This window comes from Beauveria bassiana (genome assembly GCF_000280675.1).
Source record: "Beauveria bassiana ARSEF 2860 unplaced genomic scaffold BBA_S00022, whole genome shotgun sequence".
Taxonomy (NCBI): Eukaryota; Fungi; Ascomycota; class Sordariomycetes; order Hypocreales; family Cordycipitaceae; genus Beauveria; species Beauveria bassiana.
The window spans coordinates 117,266-141,266 of NW_007930857.1; the positions used below are offsets into that span (position 1 = coordinate 117,266).

At 54.2% G+C, this 24,001-nt stretch overlaps 4 protein-coding genes across 4 annotated transcripts in view; 1 reads left to right on the forward strand and 3 right to left on the reverse strand.

The window, feature by feature from the left end:
• Positions 1–5,760: 5,760 nt before the first annotated feature.
• Positions 5,761–11,582, forward strand: BBA_06990 (putative response regulator receiver RIM15p; the record flags this gene model as incomplete). Its single annotated transcript, XM_008602087.1, has 2 exons — positions 5,761–6,285; positions 6,333–11,582. 2 exons carry the CDS (start codon positions 5,761–5,763, stop codon positions 11,580–11,582), a joined length of 5,775 nt encoding a protein of 1,924 aa, XP_008600309.1.
• A 675-nt stretch (positions 11,583–12,257) lies between these two features.
• On the reverse strand, positions 12,258–13,361 carry BBA_06991 (alcohol dehydrogenase GroES-like domain-containing protein; the record flags this gene model as incomplete). The annotated part of the gene is made up of 1 exon (XM_008602088.1): positions 12,258–13,361. The coding sequence occupies one exon, from the start codon at positions 13,359–13,361 to the stop codon at positions 12,258–12,260; it is 1,104 nt and encodes a 367-aa protein (XP_008600310.1).
• A 714-nt stretch (positions 13,362–14,075) lies between these two features.
• Positions 14,076–15,173, reverse strand: BBA_06992 (short chain dehydrogenase; the record flags this gene model as incomplete). The annotated part of the gene is made up of 4 exons (XM_008602089.1): positions 14,076–14,260; positions 14,339–14,620; positions 14,686–15,087; positions 15,152–15,173. 4 exons carry the CDS (start codon positions 15,171–15,173, stop codon positions 14,076–14,078), a joined length of 891 nt encoding a protein of 296 aa, XP_008600311.1.
• A 605-nt stretch (positions 15,174–15,778) lies between these two features.
• Positions 15,779–24,001, reverse strand: part of BBA_06993 (ABC transporter) — a gene marked incomplete at both ends in the record, with an annotated part of 8,820 nt that continues 597 nt past the window's right edge. The window contains 6 exons of the mRNA XM_008602090.1: positions 15,779–15,924; positions 15,980–18,251; positions 18,333–18,697; positions 19,439–19,502; positions 19,752–19,841; positions 20,008–23,910. Of these exons, the coding sequence (XP_008600312.1) occupies positions 15,779–15,924; positions 15,980–18,251; positions 18,333–18,697; positions 19,439–19,502; positions 19,752–19,841; positions 20,008–23,910 (6,840 nt within the window). The remainder of the gene's footprint in view (positions 15,925–15,979; positions 18,252–18,332; positions 18,698–19,438; positions 19,503–19,751; positions 19,842–20,007; positions 23,911–24,001) is intronic.

Below are 24,001 nucleotides of genomic sequence, written 5' to 3' on the forward strand. Positions count from 1 at the left end.
AGCAAGAAAGAGTTTGCAAGACGAAAAAATTGACACATTCTTTCCGGTACCTTGCCTGGCAGAATACGTTGTGAAACATCACTTGGGCACTTGCAGCCACTGTCACCTTGGCTGTGCTTGCGCTCAGCAATCCAGGATCCCTCGACATTGATAAGATCTTCACGAGTTTTTCAGTAATTACAGTACTGGAATACTCTACAGCACAGATCTTGAGTGTCGTACCGGCGATGGTATTTAGTCTCGGCTGCATGTACAGAGTCCTATCATTCCTTCTGCCAAAACCACGAAAAGACTCTAGACGGATGATCGGGGCACCCGATATTGCATCTTAACTCGACTCACTCTAAAGCAAACTGCATGAAGGATTCTCTGGTATTAGACTCCAGCCTCTACCTGCCCAGCCAATCCAAGGAGGGAGAGCAGGAACACTGGCTGTGCAATTTCAAGGCGTCTTCACAAGACCAGCCGGCGCAAACAAAACGATACTGCACAACGAGAGCTTCTCGATTGTATCCAGAACAATAACTGGTATCAATGACAGCGCCGCTTTAGGTAATTTCACAAGGTTAGAATGTAACTAGGTACTAGGTAGAGCAGAACTGGAGCGAGGCACGATGCAAGACCAATCAGCTGTGTATTATTCACAATCGCCGCGGCTACCCTACAAGACCGCAAGAAAAGCAATTCATGGGCCTTGATTAGATGACGTGATAATAGACACTAAACTTCGCGAAGGTGTTTTGGACGCCTGTGCCCTGCAGCGATCCTGCGTGCCTGCCAAAAGGTGACAGAACCAACATGATGAGCAGTGGCGGGCTCTTGACGGCGGACAGAAACAGAGAGTATCCCTAGCTCGAGCGATGTTTACTTGCGCAAAAAGAAATGTCTCTGATGACTTTGTCAATGCGGTTGATGGCAGATTTCGCAAGCATAGTGTGCATAAGCTTTGGTAGCTGAAGCAGCGCGGCTGCATTGTCGTTTTCGCGACGTACGCTATATTCCTGCTGCATACTGCAGATCAAATTCTGATACTCCCTTCTGGTCGACTGGAACGCAATGAGACGTACGATCAGCTGATTCGCGCTGGAGCTACCCTTGATATGCTCGAGGTTGTAGCGGATGAGGAGCACAACGATGAAAAGATCAAGGAAGCCGAGATTTCTGCAGCGTCAGATCAAGTGTCCGAGGCGAACGAGAGAGCAAAGTTACGTTGATGCGTTGGATATTTGGTAGTCTCCCGATATTACTTCGAGTCTGTTGGCTGGCCCAAGTCAGCTACTTTTGTTGGCTTCACTGCTGTCCACGTCTTTGCAGCAAGGTACTTCTGCAAGTCGCTTCACGATTCTTGGACCTGCACCAAATCTCTGCACTATGCTGACAATATGATATCTCTGGATGAATTAGTGGATCAATGGACGAGGTGCCCAGATAACTCTCTTTGCAGATAGATATTCTCGGCATCGCCGATTATGCCCGGTACCTAAAATGTAAGCATAAATGAGTCACAGCTTAAAAGCAAAGGTCAATATTGATTCAACAACACCGTCGGCAGCGCGGCACTTTCAACACCTTTGATTTAAAAACAGTTATGCGGCAAGTATAGCATGCATTTTATAGCTCCTGTTCTGACTCGTCGATAGCGCAGCTCAGCCATTTTTTACGGCCACGTCAACAGGCGACACGCTAAATCGTCTCAGCCAGGATATGGGCCTTCTAGAAACGCGCTTGGCTACCGGGATGCTGGTAACAACGACAAGTAAGATACAAGTATTACCCCTGTCTGCGGAGAGCCGTCGTCGACAAGTTCAGATCCGCTGGGCGCGACTGCAGAGACAGCTTTCATCGCAATGGGGTCTCGCTACATGGCGGCTACGGCTCCGTTACTCATAGAATCTGTGTACATGCTGCAGAGAGTCTGTACCTCTAAGCGTCGCAGCGGCTTCGTCTCAGGAAGCTGAGATTCGCGGGCCTTTGTATGCCAACTTTCTTGAAACTTTCGATAGCGTATGAATCATTCGCGCCGTTGGGTAGGCGCTGCACCGCAAAGAAAGTCGCCAATAGGTTCTTCACCGATTACAGCGCCCAGTCCACATATTCATGCGCATGTATACGTGTCTGAACATGGAGCTGGATTATCGTCGCTGCCGAGGCCACCATTGTGATGCTGCTGGCGTTGCTGTTGCGGTCCTCCACCAACCCCGCTCTCCTCGGCGTATCCCTGAGATATATCCGTGTACGTGCTCTTGTAGTATTCTTGGCAATTGAGCGAGTGTAATGCTGACCCAGCCCTCCCCGCAGCTCCCAATGCAAGCCTCGTGTCCATCATTGGTGGCTGGACACTGTTTAAGACGTCGCTGGGAGCGATTGCGCAGCCTCGACCGTTTGCAAAAGGTCAAGCCGGAAGATCAACCGGGGAAGTACACGAGTCACCTAAGTCGTGGCCGGCTGAGGGGACAATAGAAATGCGTGGCGTGGCTGCGTCGCACAGGTTCGACGTCGCTGTCTCATGACTTGTCGAGTCGCGCAAGCTCGCTGACAGTTCGACAGTCTCGGATCAATCAGTATAGCCTTGAAATCGCGACACGCCTTAAAATTGGTGTCTGCGGACGTTTCAGGAAGGCAAGTTAGATGTCGCTCGCTCGCAAGTACAGCTTATACTAGTCATGTGCATGCACAGTGGTAAGAGCTCGCTTGTGGCTACGCTTGCGCGGCTGCTTGAGATTGACAACTGATTCGTTGAAATCGATGGATATGACCTGGCCACAATACCAGGAGAGGTTGTTATCAGAGAAAACGGCTCGTGACAGTGCCGCAAGTGCATCGGTGTTGATGGCTACGCTGCGCTTCAACACGAACCCCGCAGGCCAGCACGTCGACGGCAACATCCAGGCGGTGCTGCGCCGTATCGGTCTCTGGGACTTGGCTGAGAGCGGAAACAATGGCCGTGGGCTTGACGCGGAGATGACGACGGCGTCACTGTTCCACGGGCAGCGGCAGAGCTGTCGAATGCGCGGGGCGGTGTGCTGCCGGACGAGACGACGACAGCTTCGACGAGGAGATGGACGCCGCTATGTAGCGGGTTCTGCGGAACAAGTTTGACAAGTGCGCGGTGATTGCGGTGACCCATCGCATCGACACCATCTGTCCCGGGTCCGACATGGTGGTGGTTGGTGATGGAGGGCGGGCAGGTGGTGGAGGCGGGAGTGCCAGAGGAGCTGGTGCGGAGGCGGGACAGGCATTTTGCGCATTTGGTGCGCGGCACCAGCCATTAGTCAAGCTGAATACGAAGCTTACATCAACACGAGTTGTATGTGATTTTATTAGAGGTTTCATGTTTTACAATTTTGTTTCTTGTCGGATTTCGCCGAAAGTCAAGGCGAGGTGATGTGGTTGGTGATGTGCCAACCTTGTTCAATGTCAGCTGGGCCCCGCGCAGATCGATGGTAGGTGCAGCAAGTTATACTTTTTGCGGCCAACGCAGCATCGCATGGCAAAGCAATTTACGAGTGTGATGGTAAAACTGCCGAAATCGCAGGGTCACTGGCATGCATTCGCTGCTCCTAGCCCGGGGCTCTGGTGCGAGAAAGGTTTGCTGCGGTTTGCTGCTTGGCCGATTGTATCCTACCTGTATCTGGAATGCACCATCAGCTGGCACAACACGCAGTTGGCAGGCAACCAAACGGTGTGACCCCGCCTTCTGGGCGTATTGAGGTGGGTGGCAGGAGTCATGTTCTCGAACGCAGAGACAAACGCAGAGACCTATTCGAAAGGTATCCTTTGGTTGGAATTGATTCTGGAGAATATGCTGTAATACATCTCAAGGGTCAAGCTACCAGATTCGGTGACTTGTGTTGAGACCGCAGCCATTGCTCGGTGGAGAAGTTGGCAGATTTGTTTGTATATGCGAAACGCATGCTTGGAGGCTTGTGATGCGCATCAATGGGGCTTCTCTGCTGTGTGGTTGTGGACTCTAGTGTCTGAGTTACCGAATCAATTGCCATGGGACCAGGTGGCGCATATTTCTCTCGTCATGGTCTTTTTCTTCCTTTTCTGTTTTTCTTTTTTGCCTTTGGCAGAGCGTTGCTGGCTGCATATTCTGGCATACAAACGAGTGGGCAGAGTTTGGTGGTGTGGTGTCGGGCAAGTCCAAAAGGTGGCACGATGGGGCTTGAGAACTCTTGCCAGCGCATCCTGCTCGTGGGATGATGATGAGCAGATTATAGCGCCGCTTGATTCATCATCTTCGAAAATTCATTGTACAGGCCGGCGCCGCTGCAGCCGGGTGGTGTGCTGTGCGCAGCCTTCAAGTGAGTTACCTAGGTATCTATGCCTTACTCACGAAGCCATGGCTGCCGCATTTAGACAAGGCCCAGCCTGCCCACCACAGGTACCCGTGGCTGTCTGGATAAATTACATGCAGAGCCATGACGACGGAATGCACCTACTGCTGGTAGTTAACTCATAATGTTGCATTATAGAACAAGAGCATCCGAGGCCCCGCGTGAGATTGACAGGTACCACTGTGAATTGGCCAGTTGGCACATTCTTGTGCCGTGAAGCTGTCGCTGGAATACTAATCCGTACCTAGGTATTTGTTAGGGTAGCCCGGCTTGTCTTGCACCTACCTAGGTAGGTACGAGCTGTGGATTGACTACCTATTTAGCGCCAGCTCAACTTTCAATTTACAGTACAGAGTAACTTAGCTCAGAGGTAGTAGTTAGTGCACGCTAACAAAGCTTGGTAGTTGGAGTGACTGTAAATGCTTCCTTGCTCTACTGATTTCAAGTTAATTACTGATAAACTGCACTCATAAAAACCGAGGTCATCAGTCAGTCGTCAGTTACAGTCGCACTTGCAGTCGGTGGTTGCCAGACAGGCTGCTGCAAAACTCCGGACTATCCTCCGCGTCAGTCATGGCAGACCACAAGTTGTCGACCGGCGTCCTCCAGCCATGCGTCAAGTCAAGCCACCCCGAGAGCGAATAGTCATCCACTAAGTTACCGTACCGAAATATTTATTTAGCTAGACCAGGGAGATGCCCATGCAGAGGCCTTTACTAGGCTCCGATTCATCGCTCCCATTGGTTAGATCATCAATACCCCCGCTTAACATGTCATGGGAAGACCTGGGAAACGCGACAGTACCTCGTACGCCTGCCGGCACACAGTGCATCGTGAAGCAGAGAGGGTCAATCCATCCCGCTGCATCGCCCTTTTTTTTTTGTTTCGGCTTTTTTTGGTCGACGCACTGCTTCTGCCATCTCTTCCATAGTGACACTTCCCTGCTATTCTTTTTTCTTCCCGGCTGCTTCTGCATTGCAAGGAAGCTGTCCTGCGGGATAGCATTTTCGCCGAGTCAACTGTACATCCACCCTCTGCCCTGCGGCCGCCATCACCCATCGAGACAACACTTGTCCGCCGCCCGTTTTCACGTTTCCGCGCCTCCGTTCTGTCAGCTCTCTCCAGACCTGCCCTCCCCAACCAACTCCTCGGGAGCAACTTTTCTGCTCCGAGATTCTTGCCAGTCATGTATCCAGGCCTTCCGCGTCTCTAGTCCTGGCGCCGTGCCAGTTCCCCCTCCACTGAGAGCGCCAGCTACATGCCGCAAACACCAATTCGTATACGCCCAACAACAACCAACGCCGTGGCGGCAAGCCCTCGAAAAGAGAGTCTGGCCTTTTGCTGGCGCCGCCACACGCCTTCGTTCATTTCTCGACATCTCGACACCGTTTGCGGCTCCGATTGAACAAAGTGTACAGCCATGGAACCCCCGTCGCAGTCGTTGGCTCCCCCGGCCCTCACGACACTTCGCACATTGGACTCCACCCTCATGACCCGTTCTCTGAGCCAAGACATTCGAAACGAGAGAGAAGAGCTTCAGGAAGCTGCCGCCCAGACGCTCAACGTCATTGTCGACCTCAATCTCGACGGCACCATCAAGTGGGTGAGTCCCTCGTGGAACGACGTTGTCGGCACCCCCTACGACTCTCTCGACGGCACTCTGCTCTCCGATCTCATCGTCAGCGACAACAAGACCGCCTTTACCGACATTGTCGAATCCATGAAGCGCGATGACTCCAAGAGCCATCGTGTGAGATTTACCATGCGTCTGGGTCCCCTATCCAGGCTGCGTCTCAATCCTCTAGCAGAGCATGCTACTCCCGACAACCCCGAGCAGGAAGACAGTCAGCAAGAAGCATCTCGACCGGAAGAACAGGAGGAATTCGCCGAGCTCGAAGCACAAGGTATCATGGTCTATGACAGTGCTTCTGGAGGCGAGAGTCACGTAAGAAAACGACACTCGCCGCTATGGTATTCAACTAACTAGCCTAGACTATGTGGATGATCCGTCCATGGACACCGCCGCGAGAAATCCAAATCGACCTTCCCAATGTCATTGTCGATTCCCTCGGCTCGGGTGCCGAGGTCCTGGCTGGGTATCTGACCAAGCTCGCCGAGTCAGCCGAAGAAGACTCGGAACCCCTCGACCCCCCTCCACCGGTCCTTTGCCGAATTTGCGAACGTCAGATCCCTCCATGGTGGTTTGAGAAACATACCGATCTTTGTCTCCAAGAGCATCGAGCCGAGATGGATGTCCAGATGGCGCAAGAGAGCCTTGTTGAGCACCGCCATGCTATTGTCAAAGTCCTTGATGCTCTCGAGACTCGCCAAAGTCGACTACTCGAACCACAACTGGCACCACTCACTGAATACAAGGGGTTGCCTATTGGGCCACCTCCCTCTACACAATCGTCGCCAAGTCCGTCCCTCGCTCGTTCTCGAGATCGTACAAGTGGCTTTGGGCATTCTAGAGGACGCTCCTTTGCCATTCGACGACCTCAGGCGAGAATCGTCGAACTGCTGATGGATTTGTGCGACACTGCTCTCGAAATCAGCAACCCCACCATTAAGGAACACTCGACGCACCTCGAGGACGGCGAGATCCGAACACAGTCTCCCCAGTCAGAGTCCCGTATATCACAAGTCGTGCACTGGCAATCCCCCAGCACCAATACTCTCGAACAAGAGCAGGGTTTGGCTCTCTTATGTGCCGACACGGAGAAGGCTGCTCGCAACAAAGTCGACGCTATTTTCCGCCACCGTAAAATTCTCGAGTATTCTGAACGCATTCGTATTGAGCTTTCGTGTCTTGTCCAAGACTGCGTCGAGGAGGCTATGAGAAAGGCTGCTCGTATCGCAGCGGGCCAGCTCACAGACTCCAGTATCGATGACACCGACGACCAGCAACAAGAAGAACAGCCGCAGCAGCAATACACACAACCTGAACTCTATGAAAGAAAAGAGCCCGTGGCCGAATCTGATAAGAACACCGTCTCGGGCTCGCGCTCCCGAGGCCGATCTGAGACAGGCTCTACTGGCCACCTTGTCACCAGCCCCTCAGCACTGGCAGCTGCCCTACGTCAAGTGAGCTTGTCGGCCGCTGTACAAGGCGGTTCCCGACCAAGCTCTATCGTTGCGTCTACTGGCTCTGCCAGCCCCAAAGAATGCCTCACACCACGATCCTATTTCGGCGGCGCATCCACCCAATCTCGAGACGGCCGACGTGGCTCGTCTCTATGGTTGGAAAGCGACCCTGGCGACCTCGACGAAACTTTCCGATCGCCCTCTGTATCCAGAACCGCGCCGAGAAATGACTCGCCAATGTCCGAATTTGGCGATCTTAGACGTGCTGCCAGTGCTCGCCAACACCAGAGGCGGAGCCTGATCATTCCTGGAGCTACATCGCCGCGCCGTCAGGAATCACCGTCTAGAGGTGCCACACAACCCTCTTCGCCGTTGAGAATCAAGCCTCGCATCACTCCCGCCCCCCACGATGCCATGGTCTCCCCGGAAGTGTCGCCCATGTTTCCCAGCAGCGAGTTTAGTTCTCCTGTTGCTCATCCTACGCGACACCACAGGCGGCAGTCTTCAGCTGCCATTTCCGACTTCGTCATGCGACCACCGCCGTCTCCTCGTCTGGGAGCCAGCCAAGCGCCGCCACAGGCACGGTCTAATCAGCCATCTATCAAAGACTTCGAAATTATCAAGCCCATCAGCAAAGGCGCTTTCGGAAGTGTCTACCTCTCCAAGAAGAAGTCTACTGGAGAGTACTTTGCCATCAAAGTACTCAAAAAGGCAGATATGGTTGCCAAGAATCAAGTTGGTAACGTCAAAGCGGAGAGGGCCATCATGATGTGGCAGGGCCAGAGCGAGTTCGTCGCGAAGCTCTACTGGACATTCTCTAGCAAAGACTATTTATATTTAGTCATGGAGTATCTCAACGGCGGAGATTGTGCCGCGTTGATCAAGGTACTGGGCGGCCTGCCCGAGGACTGGGTACAAAAGTATCTCGCCGAAGTGATTCTTGGCGTCGAGCATCTACATGAGCGCGACATTATCCACCGAGATTTGAAGCCGGACAATCTACTGATTGACCAAAAAGGGCATTTGAAGCTCACTGATTTCGGTCTCTCACGAATGGGCCTGGTTGGCCGTCAAAAACGAGCGCTGAACAGTGAGACAAGCGAGGCCACACCCGATCTCCTCAAGCAAGGCCCCTTTGTGCGATCGGCCTCGATGGCTTCTTCACGCTCCACGTCCTTGGACCTTCAAGGCCAAGTCCATTCGCCAACCATGACTCCTCAGATGACTCCAGATGTCGGCAGCATGCCCCAGCCGTCTTATTTCAGCCTAGGCCAGCTGACTGAGCCTCGACGAGCGTCAGGAGGACGACGCAGCGATAGTGGCGGTAGCGAATCCCTCTCGCAGCTGTTGTCCAACTTTTCGCTCCACGACTCAGATCCTGGACTACCGAGTCTAGCGGCGTCCAAGTCACCCGTTGACGATTACGGCATGATTCATGGGTCGCCCGATATGCCGGGCAGTCTGTCCAGTACCAGAGCCAGCGTTGACAGCCATGTTAAGAACTCTTCGATTCCACAAACCAACATGATGCCACCGCCGATGGCGCTTTTTGATCCCCAGGACACAAACCGACGGTTCGTTGGCACACCCGATTATCTTGCACCGGAGACCATCAACGGTGATAAACAGGACGAAACGTCGGATTGGTGGTCTGTTGGTTGCATTCTATTCGAGTTTCTCTTTGGCTACCCTCCATTTCATGCCAGTGAGGCCGAGCAAGTGTTTGACAATATTCTGGCGCGCAAGATTCAATGGCCTGATGAATCAGTTCTGAAGACGGTATCAGATGAGGCCAAAGACCTCATTAACAAGCTGCTTTGCATTGATCCTCAACAACGCCTAGGTTCCAACCGTGAGGAAAAGTATGCGTCTGGAGGCGATGAGATCCGTCATCATGCCTTCTTCACAGGCCTCAACTGGGATACCCTACTCGAAGATGAGGCGCAGTTTATCCCTCAACCTGAAAACCCCGAGGATACTGAATACTTTGATGCTCGAGGCGCTGTGCTACAGTCATTTGCTGAAGAGATGGAAGACCAGATGTCGCCCCAGTCAGTCTCAGGATCCGATTACCCTGATCGACCACACGATGCACTGTCGCGTGTCAGGTCACAAGTCAACTCGATGAATCGCAAACTCATGCCGCTGCACATCCCCCCTCATGTGCGAGACATGAAGTCTAGACGTCTCAGCGAGCCATTGGCCACAGACGACTTTGGCAACTTTTCATTCAAGAATTTACCTGTGCTCGAAAAGGCAAACAAGGATGTCATTCAAAAGCTGCGTGCTGAGGCTTTGGCTGCCCAAAACAAGCAGTCTTCTAGCAGCGGCTCTGCTGGTATCGGATCATCCTCGCCTTCACTGGAGGGCAGCCCGGTTCTTGCAAACCATTTGCAGAGAACCCTGTCCAACGCCAAGGGCAGCAACCGACCGCAATCTCCGTCTGGATATAGCCATGCGACTCCGTCACCCAGCCGGGCCTCCCAACCTTCCTCGCCACTGCTCGTCTCGTTTGTTGCCGGAGGCGCAGATGGACGTCGCAAGGCTTCCAGCAACGCGTCCAGTCTCTCACAACAATCGTCTTCCTTGCAGCCAAATGCGCCGCCAATCGACATTCCAAAAGTGCCACCCGGCCTACAGAAGGCCGCCACGACTATTGGTGCATCGCCTGTCAAGGGCAAAGCTCCGACACCGCAGCAGTTGGCCATTTCGCCTCAAAAGCTCTCCACGCCGCGCAGCTCAACTGGGCGATCGCGCTCGCTTACAGTTGGCTCCACCGAATCGAGCCCTGTGGCCACCGACATGCTTCATCAGCACCATCGCAATCGTCGAAGCCAGGTATTCGACATGTCACCGTCCTCGTCAGACAATGAAGGAGACAGGCACAGTGCACTACTGCGGGTGCAGAGGCGCCGACAAAGCTCGCGACGCCTTTCACAGATTGCATTTGATGGAGGCGCCCCAACTTTCAGACCATTGGATGTTCTCATCTGCGAGGATCACCCCGTATCCAGAATGGTCATGGAAAAGCTGCTCGAGAAGCTCAGATGTCGTACCATTTCCGTCTCCAACGGCTCTGAAGCTGTCCGATACTCTATGAGTGAAATCAAGTTTGACGTCATCTTTCTCGAGTTCAGGCTTCCTCAGATCAATGGTGCCGACGTCGCAAGGATGATCCGCGAGACCAAAAACACCAACGCCCACACTCCGATTGTTGCTATCACGTCCTATTTGAAGGAGCTGCAAGCACCCCAATACTTTGATTCGCTGATCGAAAAGCCTATCAGCTCATCGAAACTGGGTGAGGTGCTTCGTCGACTTTGCCAGTGGCGGCCCGAGTCGCCCCAGCGTTCAAGCTCCAGTTCAGTAGCACCGGCTCCCGTGCCCCTGAACCTCCGCAAACCAAATGCCAAATCCGACGACAGTCCAACATCGAGCGTCTCGGCGTTCGCTGGAAGACAAGGCTCGGCAATGATGTCTAGCTGTGAAAATTCGATGACATCGAGCGTTTTCGGCGACTCTGAATCTACCATGACGGATGACTCCCCTTTTGTTATTAGTCGCAAGCCTACGGGCGACTGGGAAGAAGGAGGGCTGGGAATCACTGAATCTGACATTTTCAGCCCTGGAACCGAAGGTGCACCGAAGGTGCCTCATCTGCTGACGCAACAGTCCGCTCCTAGCCAGATGGAGCAAGCTGTGCGATCACTGGACAAGCTCAAAGCGAAACGAGAAGCCTCAGAGCGCAGAAGCTCGGACAGCACCGATTCAGCCGATGATGAGGATGAAGAAGGGGGCCACCACTCTAAGGAAAAGCACCACGCACGACGGGGCAGCAAAGCCTTGTCAGGAAAAACACCACTTCCAAGCTCCAAGCTGGGCATTGAAATGATGCGAGCCAACAGCCACGAAAGCATGAACATGGGGTCTGAGAGCACGCCGGAGACGGTGACACAGGTGGCCACAACGCCATCGCACGAGGTGCCGCCCATCTTGTACGGATCAGAGCAAGACGGGCAAGCAGGAGAGCAAGGCACTACCACGACACCGCCGAAGCTGGACAGCAAAGAACAGGATGAGGTGGACGCCACCCCGCGAGCGACCAGTATTCTTGAAGGCGAACCAACACCGCGCCCGCTCGATAGTAGACGTTGTTGAGAAAATTGGCTGACTTATGCTTGGCAGCGCATCATGTACTCTGTGCTACCTCGCTTTACTTCTTGATATGTCTTATTGTTACTTATTGTGCTTTTCATTGCGTCTTTGTTAGTCAGTTATCATTCCACTTTTTCATATCCTAGCCACGGCGCGGGAAAGATTGCAGCGCGGCGTTTTAGGGATACTTGCACATGGTGCGTGGTGAGAACTAGGAGGAAGCGGTTGTCGTTGGTCGAGGTGACGCATTCTGAGCTCCGGAGTGGTTAAGCTTTATTTTTTTTGTCGTTTCTTATTTCATATCTATGTACATGGTGGAAAAATCTCTATGCCAAATGAATATACGTTGCACATGTTGCTATGGCTCCTGCGATTCCACTGTCACGCCGTGACCGAACAGCAGAGTCGCGTCGCCGAGCTCAGCGAACAATTGCCTCGTGATAATGGATGTCCCACGCTCGAGCAAGAAAGCTGCTCTCTGCATCTGGCCTGGTACAATGAGGGACTTTATTGCTTCCTCCGGGTTACCTCGTTATGTGAGCTTCCTCGCGCTCGCTTTTGTACATTGCAGGTTAACTCGACAATTAATTGTTGTGTGTATGGGACTCTCAATTTCATCGCCAGACCTCTCTATACTTTTTTTTTCTCCCCTGTTTTCCATCAAACCAGACAATCTTCTCACTGACCGCGCTCCTCTCCAAAGGCCTTGTCAAACTGCGCCAGCGTGCAGCGATAGCGAAACTTGTTGGCCTTTTGCAGCTCAAACGCCTCGCCGAGCGACTTGTCCGAGATGGGCATGACCTCGACCCACGGCTTGATCCCCTTGTCCGCCGCAAACTGGAGCATCATGTCCATTTCCTGGTGGTTCCCGAGATGGCTGCCAGTCAGCTTGGGTGCGCCGCCGGCAAAGAGCCCGGCCGACATTTGCGGCAGCGGGCCGTCGGGGATGCCCACCATGTGGAAATCGCCCGTCGGCTTGACAATGGACAGGTACGCGGCCATGTCAAAGTTGTCGGTGGCGTCTGCGCAGTTGAGCACAAAGTCAAACTTGGCCTTCCAGGGCTCGTTCCAACCCTTTTGCGCCGTCAGGATGACGTCGGTCGCGCCGAGCTTCTTGCAGTCGTCGACCTTGCCCGACGAGTGCGTGATGGCGACGACTCTGCCCTGGGGACCGACCATGTGGCTGGCCAGCTGGATGGCGATGTGGCCCAGCCCGCCGCAGCCCACCACGCCGACCGTCTTTGACGAGTCGAGTATGCCCGCGCGGTACATGGGTGAAAAGGTGGTGATGCCCGCGCACAGCAGCGGCGCTGCCGTGTTGGTCTCGAGCTTGTCCGGTATCTTAAACGTAAAGTAGTCGTGCGCTCTAATGTGCGACGCGAAGCCGCCGTGGGCCCAGCTCCCGTCCTCGTACTGCGCATTGTACGTGTCAACCATTTTCGGGCAGTAGTTTTCATTCTTGTCCTTGCAGAGGTCGCACTCTAGGCAGGACCACACTTGGGCGCCGACGCCGACGCGGTCGCCGACCTTGATGCGCTGGACGTGCTTGCCGACATTGACGGCCTTGCCGACGACTTCGTGGCCGACGCACAGCGGGCCCTCGTACTCGCCCCATCCGCCGGTGATTGTGTGCAGGTCGGAGCTGCAGATGCTGCAGGCGTCAATCTGGACGTCAATGTCGTGGTCGCCAAACGGCTTGGGCTTTAGTTCCGACTTGTGGAACTTGTTCCACGATTTCGGCCCGTCGACGCAGAAGCCGCTGAAAGTGTCTGGATATCCCATGGTGTTTTTGTGATTGTTGTCGTTGTCAAGAATTTGGGTCAATTGGGGTGTCGTTCCATGAGGAACAAGAGGATGATCTGCTTTATGTAGTCCATCTTAGCCCTTTCTTTCCAAGTCTATGCTTCGGGTTGAACCGCTCTAGCGTTTGCCATTTGCGTAAATTTTCATTGAGCATACAAGACCAGTTACGTCAGTCGTATCAAGTCATTTGGTGGTTGCGGTGGGGGTGTATCGCGATGACGGTGCATGCCGTCACCATCTCTAGCTTTATCTCTTTCGCACTACTCCCGGGGCATCACGCCCGAGCATTGTGTCCCGGAGCATGATCTCCTCTTCAGTACTCGAAATGGAAGAAATGCGGGTTCAAGCATCTATGACGCGGAAATACTAAGCGACTTCTTTCTTGCCAGTAGCTGGCGGCTCCACCCAACGATTTGACACCGTCAATGAGAGCTGCATGAGTTGATGAGGTCTCATCCATCTAATGCTCCTGAGTGCCGAATCTGATTGTGAAAAGTGAGTATTTTGATGGCCACCTCAGCTCATGCTTTTGCACTTCAAGTGACTATCGTGAAGTTGAGCACATGATCCCGCATCTCTGTTTACATGAAGAGTCTGACCTGCAACTTGAGAATGATTGAACGCTCCAACACGAACATCATTTTTTGATTACGTTGAGCAACTATTTCATCTTGGTTTTGGGCCACAAACCACTTAACCATTAACCACAGTTCCGCCATTGCAATGAATAGTCTGCCCGCTAACGCACGAACTATCCAGCGAAGCCAGAAACACCACACACGTCGCAATCTCCGACGGCTGCGCCGGTCTTCCCATCGGACTCGTAAATTCCTTTTGCGCCTTGTCATTCATCGTCGACGGTATCAACGGCGTCCACACTACATCCTCAAACCATCAGCAAGAAAGGTCTCATTTTCATGGAGTTACTTTCGTTTCTCTTTTGTTTTTTCACTCACCGGGTCCTGGAGCTACCGCGTTGACGCGGATGCCCTTTGCAACGTACTGGTTGCTGAGGCCGCGCGTAAACGACACAATGGCGCCCTTTGTAGAGGTGTAGTCGAGGAGGTCCGGACGGCCGACGTAGGCGTTGATGGAGGCATTGTTGATGATGGTGCCGCCGCTGGTCATGTGTGCCAGGCTGTACTTTGCCATGTAAAAGTAGGCGTGCATGTTGATGTTGAACGTGTGCTCCCACTGGTCCTCGGAGAGGTCGGCAATGTCTTCGCACATCATTTGGTCTAACACGAACGCTTTTTTAGCTTTTGAAAGGGCGCGACCGCTTTGGCAAAGACAAAGAACTCACAGGCTGCGTTATTGAATAAAATGTCGATGCCGCCCATCTTTTCCACGGCAAAGTCCACAACGGCCTTGCAGTTTTCCTTCTTGACTAGATCCAACGCAACGAGGTGGCAGGTCCCGCCAATCTCCTCAACCTGCTTGCGTGTGTCCTGCGCATCCTTCTCCTCGTCTGGGAGGTACGCAATCGTCGAGACGGCCCCCTCCCTGGCAAAGAGCAGCGCCGTGGCCGCGCCGATGCCGCTATCGCCGCCGGTAATGATTGCGCGCTTGCCTCGTAGCTTGTCCGCGGCGCGGTATGTTTCGGCACCTCCGCCGGTGCTGGGGAGCTGGTCGCGGGTAGGCTTGGGGTCGGGCATGTCGTGCTCCTTGCCCGGAAAGCTTTGCTTCGTGATGGGGATTTCATGTCCTTATCAATAAGAGGCATAATCAGTAATCGTTTGTGATGAAATATACGCCTCGCGTATGCATACCCTTTTCAAATTGCGACGCCATGTTTTCGATGCACTGCTCAAGCTGGCAGGAAGTTCCTAACTAGAAATTACGATTGCAATGGCAGCTAAAATCATTGTGACAGAGACCAAAGACCATATACATGTAGTATCTGAGATATGTGACGCTATGATTGCGCTGTACATGAGTAATCGCTGATGCCATGCCTATTGCTCCTCCAAATATTGACTGTGACGTAGGGATTACCGCATGAGACTTCGCCATTGTCTTTTCCGACACTGGGGCATCGTTAACGCACTACCGATTATAACTTTTTTGTTCTATGAGCTTTCAAGTTGCTCGAATTAGTTCCACGGCTAGCACACCTCCAAAGTTGTGGCGTCTATGCAATGGTCCGCACATTGCTCGGTTTTGACTACCACGGCCCGACGCGACAGGTAGCTCAGCTTGATACCACCACTTCATACCACAGTGCAAGGTGATACCTTATCAAACATCATATATTGGAATAGAAGAAACAGTAGAATTTGATGTACGCTCGATTATGAGCGCTTGGATATAGCATTGGCTGATGAATTTTGCGAAACTGTCTCATGTCAAACACAGGGTCGGATAGCTCCAACAACATCGGAACTAGTTTACTTTTCTTAATCAAGCCCAGCGACCTGCATAATGCCGTATCCCAAAGTTACGACGACAACAAGTGTTAAGATGCTACTGGGAATGCCGCGGCTGATAAAATGCTGGACCTGAAGGTACCGTTGACCTGTGGCATCCTCCTTCATAATAGCGGCTGTGGTACATGTTAGCTAAGCCCGCATCCATCGCATGTTGCAACGAAAACTTACTCATATTAGGGAAGCCACTAGTTGGTAGGCCCATGGCGGCACTGCACATCAGCACGCCACCCATGACCAGCAAGTTGGGATGAGGCTGATTCATGGCCGTACCGACATCGTAGACGAGTGGGAGAAAGATGAGCGCTGCAACGGTGTGGCTGATAAAGGTCGCAATCACAAGAATCAGCGACGAAAAAACGACTAAAACACCATAGACACCCATGCCTTGGACCTTGTCCGACACGACCTTGGCGAGCGTGTGCAAAAGTCCAGAGGAGCGCACCGCCTTTCCGAGGGACAGACCGCCGGCGGCAAGAATGATGATTGTCCATGGAAAGTTGTTGAAATCCTCCTTTGTGAGAATGCCCACACCGAAGAAGATGACAATAGGAAGGATGGCAATGACGCCCATGTCCCCAAAGATGTCCTCCATTTGGTGGCTTGCGCACCAGAGCGCAATAGTTATGAGCGTCACAATGGTGACAAACCACTGAACGGCGGTAAACTTTTCCTTGAGCGGTCGCACAGGTTGAATAACTGTGCCCTGGCCCGGCTTGAAAGTGACGAGCAGCAGCATCCAGATTGCAGCAATCGAGACGATGCCGACGGGAATGACGATGAAGAACCACTGCAGCCAAGTCGGCGCTGGCTGCATGATGCCCATTGCGACAACATTCTGTGGCGACGCAATAGGCGAGAGCATGCCACCGATATTAGACGCCAAGGCAATGCCCATAATAACGGCCTTGGACATGGGCGAGTCAGAGGGCAGCGTGCGCAGCATGGGGTCAATAAGGGAGTAGCACAGCACGGGGGCGGCAACGTTGCTAATGAGCATCGAAGCAAAGGCCGCGACGAGCATGTTGGCGATCAAGACGACGCGCGGGTTGGTGCCCGCCTTGCTGAGGACGAGCGTGGCCAGCTTCTTGTCAATGGTACACTTGGACAATGCGGCGGCGACGGTGAAGCCGCCGAGCAGGAGCATGATGACGGGACTCCACATTGAGGCAAAGATGGCGGCCGTGGCATCCTTGGCATTGAGACGGCGATGGTGTTCACCCTCCTCGTCGCGCACGACGCGGAGAATGACAGAGAGAAAGGGGATCAAGAGCGCGGTGGCAAAGAGCGGAAGCGTCTCTGTCGCCCACAGCAAGCTCACGTAAACCAGCAAGGCGAGGCAGTTCTGCTGCTCGGGGTGCTTCAGTATGGGGACCATGAGGAGAGCTAAAAAGGCGGCCGTAGATAGCAGGAGCATGAGCATAGACGAGTTGAGCATCCACGCAGGCAACCTCAGTCGACCAAAAGGTGTGGCAATATTGGTCATTGGTATCGTCTTGTCATCATCTCCTTGCAGTCGCTTGGCCTGTTTCGAGTCGGAACCGAGAAGCAGAGAGCCGAGTCGCGCGGCCTCTCCTCTGCGCTCGATTCCGATGAGGTCTCGCCAGACAGTGTTGCGCTCCCAGACGACATGCTCGCGGAGGTGCGAGCGCAGCTCCTTTTTGGCAAGGGCATCATCACCGCCCGTGACAACGGTAGAGTATGCCGACTCCATCTCTGCAATATAGTCTTCGAGATGCTGCTTGGTGTCTTCGTTGAAGGGATACGCCGTGTCCACGTTGGCCTTGATATACGTGCTGCGGAGCTCCTTGTCCATGATTTTGTCAAACTTTTTGAGAACCTTGCTGAAACCAGTGCGGTTCAGCTGCACGTACGACTTGAGCTCGCAGAGTGAGACATAGAGGCCAATAATGCGTTTCTTGAGCATAATGGCCGAAGGGAAGAGCGCCGAAGCGAAAACGGTGCTCGTCTCGCCGTAGTCGTCGAATGTAGTGCTGTGTCGACGCGAAGACGGAGCGCGACCAATGTCGGACGAGGGACCCGTCTTCGTGGGCGGCGGCGCGAAGTTGGGCATGGTGCTGCGGCGACCCTGGACTCTAGCATGGGTGAGGGCTGCACTCTCGTCCTCCTCTTCGCTAGCCGTCTCGTCGCCGGCATCGTCGTCGGATGTGTGCTCGGTGGCGCTCGTGGTACGACCATAGTGGCTGCTGCGGTCGGCGCGGTTCACGTCCTCGGATCGGCGGCGAAAGGTGGCTGATGAGTCGAGCGCTGGCTGTTCGGCGACGTCGCGGAGAAGTTGGGAGACTTCGTCATGCAATTCGCCCTCCTTGGAAACATAAAAGGAGCAGATCTTTTCCAGTTCTATATCCAGAGCATTGGAGAATACATCTTCGGGTTCGTCGCCGGAGATAAGGGGCCGTGATTCGTGGTCGCCAGAGCGGGCCTGGGCAGCATTCTTCTCGAGGTTATAGATGCTACGATGGGGGTCAGATTTGGAAATACAAAGAATGCAGCAGGTCTAGACTTGCAGCTTCTTGAGATTGCTGTAGGCAATGTAGTGGCTGCTCCAGTCCGGAACGGCGTTGAATTGGATACTGTGGGAGAACTTCATCTCATCCTGAGCCTCGAGCCAGAGGCGCTTCGTCTCACGCTTGTCGCGGCGGTGCTGCTCTCGCGGATTCTGGAGAGGTTTTTCGGGATATTCGAGAAGCTCGATGGCGTCGTCGTTGGAGATGGATTTGGATAGGATCCCTCCTCGCTCGCTGCTGGGGCGGCTACGTGAGCGTCGTCCAGATACGTGGCTTCGGTGTGCTACTGAAGGGCCGACGGCGACGGTGCGAGGAACAGAGGAGGGACGCTCTGGGTAGGCAGGGTCCGGAATGTTGGCGCCTTATGTCGAGGTTGACAAAGGGAAAATGGTACTCAAGGCATCGAGAGTTCGAGTAAAGACGGGTTTAAGTTGGTGCTACTCGTCCGGACAGTGTCGGATGGATGGGTGTGAAGGTTTGGTGGATGGCATTAAGGTTGCTTTGCTTGGTGCTACCTAATTGGTGCCGCGTGGATTTGCGCCCTGCAGGGGCCCAATGAGAAGCGATGTATTCGGCAGGCCTGAGGGGCTGCTGGAGTGGGCAGTAGGTACTACAGAGCACGAATAAGCACATGGCATCTCAATAGTTGCACCAGCTTGGCACGAGTTTGGTTACCAGGTTTTTCCCGACAGACATTTCAACAAGAAGATTCACGATTCAAATTTATATTGTAGGTCAAAGATACTCTCAGCGATACTTCGTCGAGATACGCTTTACGTGGCTAGGAAACCTCTGCCCCCTCCTCCCTACGGCCCTGAGAATACCACAGCTGCGTTTGTACGGACGGTACCACGACGGAGTGCGGGAGCATCACTTATACAACCACTAGTTCGAGCTATTATCGCAATGTGACACTGTCACGGTCACTTGATGCTACCAAGACACGGATACAGGAAAAATCGACGTAGTGGGGGTCGCCTATATGCGCCGAGACAAGCTTTGCAGTTCACCAAGATCAATGTGACGCCTTCAACGCCAATCGACAAGCCAAGTGACTCTATCCTCCTTCTTCCCATTGCATTAGCTTCAATAAAAAGGCTACCCAAGCCGTCCTTGGGCAGCCACGCGCGGTATGGATCCGGGGCCGGCCGTACGTGGTCGCCGACCTGTTTTTTTTTTTTTTTTTTAAGTCTTCATTGCTGATATCCTTACTCTTAATCTCGATCCTCAAGCGTAACTATACTGTTGCATCTGGCTACTGTAGCCGTCAGCCACTTTCGATACCATTGCCATTGTTTCGGCTATGATGCGGGTTTGACCCAGTCACACCAAGACAGCTCCCGCAGCCCGCGTTACATCGCGGCGGCGGCCGCATATTGTCTAATTAAGCTGACGGGTTTTCCAAGACATCATACCAAGCTGACATTTTGCAGGAAATCCCAGCTGGACTGATGAGAGTACGGACATGTGCTGGCGGAGAGATGTCCGATCAAGCTCGAGAGTACCTGTCTCTGGCAATGCAAAACTTTTCTATGTTTCTACTATTACAAACTTTCTAAACTCTAGAATGCGCATTCAATACATGAAGAAAAGATAACGAGAGAGCGCTAGCCATGCAGTCCAGCATCAAAAATCAACAACTTATGACAGCATCTGCGACAACGCATTCACCCTGTACGATTCACTCCTCTCCACCAACTCATCGTGGCGGCCCTTTTCCACCACCTGACCGCCCTCGACCACAAAGATGACGTCGGCCTTGCGCACCGTGTGCAGCCTGTGTGTAATGGCAATCACCGTGATACCCTTGGCCGCCCGCTCCAGGCCCTCCTGCAGCGCGCGCTCGCTCTCGGCGTCGAGCGCACTGGTGCTCTCGTCGAGCAGCAGCAGCTTGGGCTTGCGCACGAGCGCGCGCGCAATCGCCAGGCGCTGGCGCTGGCCGCCCGAGAGACGCGACCCGTTGGGGCCGCACTCGGTATTGTAGCCATCGGGGAGAGCGGCAATTGTGTCGTGGATGTTGGCCAGCCGGCACGCCTCTTCAATCTCGGCGTCGGTCGCCTCGACGCCGGGGCGTGCGCCGAGGCCGACGTTGAACTTGATGGTGCCTTCAAACAGTGCGCAGTCCTGCGGCACCACGGCAATGTCGTCGCGGAACTCGGTGCCCTCGCGGGCGCAAATGTCGGCGCCGTCCACCTCGACGACGCCGGCGGTGGGACGGTACATGCGCTGCACGAGAGACAGAATGGTGGACTTGCCGGCACCAGAGGGACCGACAAGACCGCAAAACTGACCCGCGTTGATGGTAAACGACATGCCCTTTAAGATCTGAATCTTGGTTCTAGAGGGGTAAGAAAAGGCGACATCCTTAAAGACGATTGTAGAACCCCGGTTCGGACCAGATGGTTTGGTAGGAGGCTCCGCATCGGCTTCGACATCTGCACCTCCCTTCTCTCGTGGCAGCTTCTTTGCCGAGTCAAGGTCAATCAGGCTCAGAATGCGGGAAGCAGCGGCGCGCGCACGCGAGATCTCGGGCGCCAGACTGAACATCTGACCCCATTGCTGCGCGCTGATGAGCATCGCCGTCAGAATGATCAAAAACTGCGTCTGCGTGTTCTCGCCCTTGATGATGCGCGTAGAACCCCACCAGTAGGCAAAGGCGTAGATGAGCTGGCAGGTGCTGTTGGCCATGGCGAGCCAAAAGTTGGTCCACAGGCTGAAGATTGTGATTTCCTTTTGCGGCCCGTACAGCGCACGGCGGTACGTGCCCAGGATCTCATTCTCAATGGACAGCGAAGACACCGTCTTGAACGAGTTGATGGCCTCGACGGTGATGCCGAGGGCCGAGGAGAAGGCGCTGGCGTGCTTGCGCTCAAACTGCGAGAGCGAGCGCATCTGCATGACGCCGGAGCCGAGCAGCAGGGGCACAGTCACGAGGAGGACGATGGCAATCTTCCAAGCGACAATGTGCGAAATGACAATGGCGGCCAGAAAATTGATCATGACGGAGAACATGGTGCCGACAATGGAACCGCTGAAGCCGCCCACGGCGGCCGTGTCGGCCGTGATGACGGACAGCAGAGACGAGGGCGTGCGGCCGCTGGCCTGGTGCCAGTCCATGTCCTGCTGGTGCAGCGAGCGGAACGTGAGCACACGGATTCGGTAGAGGAGCTTCTCGGCAACGTAGCCAAAGCCGGACCAGCTCGTCGAGTTGGCGAGCAGCTCGACGACGGCCAGCATGAAGAAGAGGCCACCAAAGAAGCGACCCGCCCAGAGGATGTGGTCGGTAGAGTTGCACGAATTGATGTTGCCAATGGTGTTGCCGAAAATGAGACCGGAAGCGGAAAAGGTGAGTCCGACGAGAACACCAGCAAAAATGGCAACCAAGAGCCAGAGAAGGTTGGGCCGGATGAGCTTGAACATGCTGTGGAGGACTGTGCCAGTCGACTTGTTGGCATCCAGGTCATCCTCTGGGGCAGCAGTCTCTTTGCTTTCCGGTGCAGCCTGACCGTTGGCGTCGGTCATGAAATCATGCACCTTGACAGGTTCATCGTCCTTGGCAATGGAGTCGCGCTCCCGCACGTCGGCTTCAATGTCGCCGCGGTCAGTGCTTGCAAGCGAGACGCTGTCGTCTTGCTTCTCCGCCTCGATATTCTGAAGACGAACCATGCTGGCATAGTTTCCATTGAGAGCCATGAGCTCACTGTGTGTGCCCTGCTCGAGAATGACACCGTTGCTCATGACAATAATGTTATCGGCATTCTTGATGGTGGACAGCCGGTGGGCAATGGCAATGAGGGTGCGATCCTTGGCGATGGACTCGACGGCCACTTGGATGCGTCGCTCACTTGCAGAGTCGAGCGACGCGGTGGCCTCGTCGAGAATCAAGATTTTGGGGTCGCGGATCAGAGCGCGTGCAAGAGCAATTCGCTGTCTTTGTCCGCCGCTGACAAGCTTGCCGCTGATACCGACATCAGTGCCGTAGCCACGCTCAAGTTTCTCAATAAACGAGGCAGCGTCTGCGAGTTTAGCAGCCTCGCGAATCATATCAACAAGTTGAGCTACATCGGGACCAAACTCTTGCGCAGCCGCATCCAAGTCCGTCCCTTCCTGGAGCTTCTCAGCAAGCTGCGCCAAGACGGGGCTTTCAATAATGGCCTGGAACTTTTGGTGATGCTCCCAAGGCGAGTTCAGCACACCGAGAGCAATGTTTTCGAGAATGGAGCGGCTGAGCAGAGAGGGCTCCTGCTGCACAAGACTCATGAAGCTGCGCAGGCTCTTGACGTTGAGATCGCGGAGGTTGTGGCCGTCGAGCGTGACGGTTCCCTCGGTAGGATCATACAAACGCGTAGTCAGGCCGGCAACGGTAGATTTTCCACTACCAGAGAGGCCTACAAGGGCCGTGTACTTGCCGGCAGGACACTCAAAAGAGACGTTTCTCAGAACAGGGCGGTCAGGACGGGAGACGTACGCATAGGAGACGCCGTCAAATTTGATGCCGCCGGCAGTGGTCGTGGGAAGCTTCTCGCCATCATTGGAGCCAGAGTCAATGAGCACAGGCGCCTCGATATCCTGCCGCACCTTGCGGAAAGCGGCGGCCGCGGCACCGAGCATAGGAATGTACGGGGCAATGGAACCAAAGATGATGCAGGCATCAACCAGCAGGAAAATGACAATGGAGATGTCACCGACCGAGGTGCCGTTGTCCTTGCCAATGGCCTCGACGATTTGGCGACTTCCCTGCCAGAAAGCAAGTGCATTGGCAGAGTAGGCGATGAAGTAGAGGATACCAGCCTGCAAGGCGGCTACAAATGCCTTTTTGATGCCGTAGACGCGGGCAAGACCCATGGCGGCGGCAAACTTGGCCTCGAGACGAGGTCCGGCGTTGAAAGCCTGCACGACAGCAATGTGCGACAGCGTCTCCTGCGCAATGGAAGACGCCGACGCAATGGCATTGGACATGGCCACGGTAAACTTTTGCGTAAAGTAGCTGCCGACGACGGAGAGGAGCAAAAAAGCCGGGATGAGGGATATGAGCATGGCGGCCAGCTTTGTATCCTTTACGAAACCAATAGCGTAGGCGGTGATGAAGAAGGACGTGCAGGCGATGCAGATGCCAACCTTTTCCGAGGTGCCCGACTGGATAATCTGCATATCGGCATTGAGGCGCGACGACAGCTCGCCGGCCTGGCGCTTGTCGTAAAAGGTGGCGTCCTGGCGCAGCATGGAGCGAAAGTAGGCGTCGCGGATGCGGGCCTCGAGACGGCGCGAAAAGATGGCCCAGCACACGAGGTAGGCGTAGATGAGGACGAAGCTGGCGATGCCAATGTAGACGAGCTTGAGGACTTTGGCGTTTACGGAGCGCTGCAGCTCGTCGGGGGAGGCCTTGAATAGGTCGGACAGGGCGCGGGCGTCGCACGTGGCCTCGTTGAGGTCGTCGATGAGCTGGCCAAAGAAGATGCCCATGAGCGGAATGGGCACGCCGGCGGCGGCGGAGATGACGAGGCCGCAGACGAGGAGGATGTGGTCCTTCCACGTCGGATTGGCGTAGACGAGGAGCTGAAAGTAGGTGAAGAACTACAAATGGGGGTTATTGTTAGAGATTGGTGGTCTGTGGATGGCGGAGAGAGAGAGAGAGAGAGAGAGAGAGAGAGAGAGAGAAGAAGAT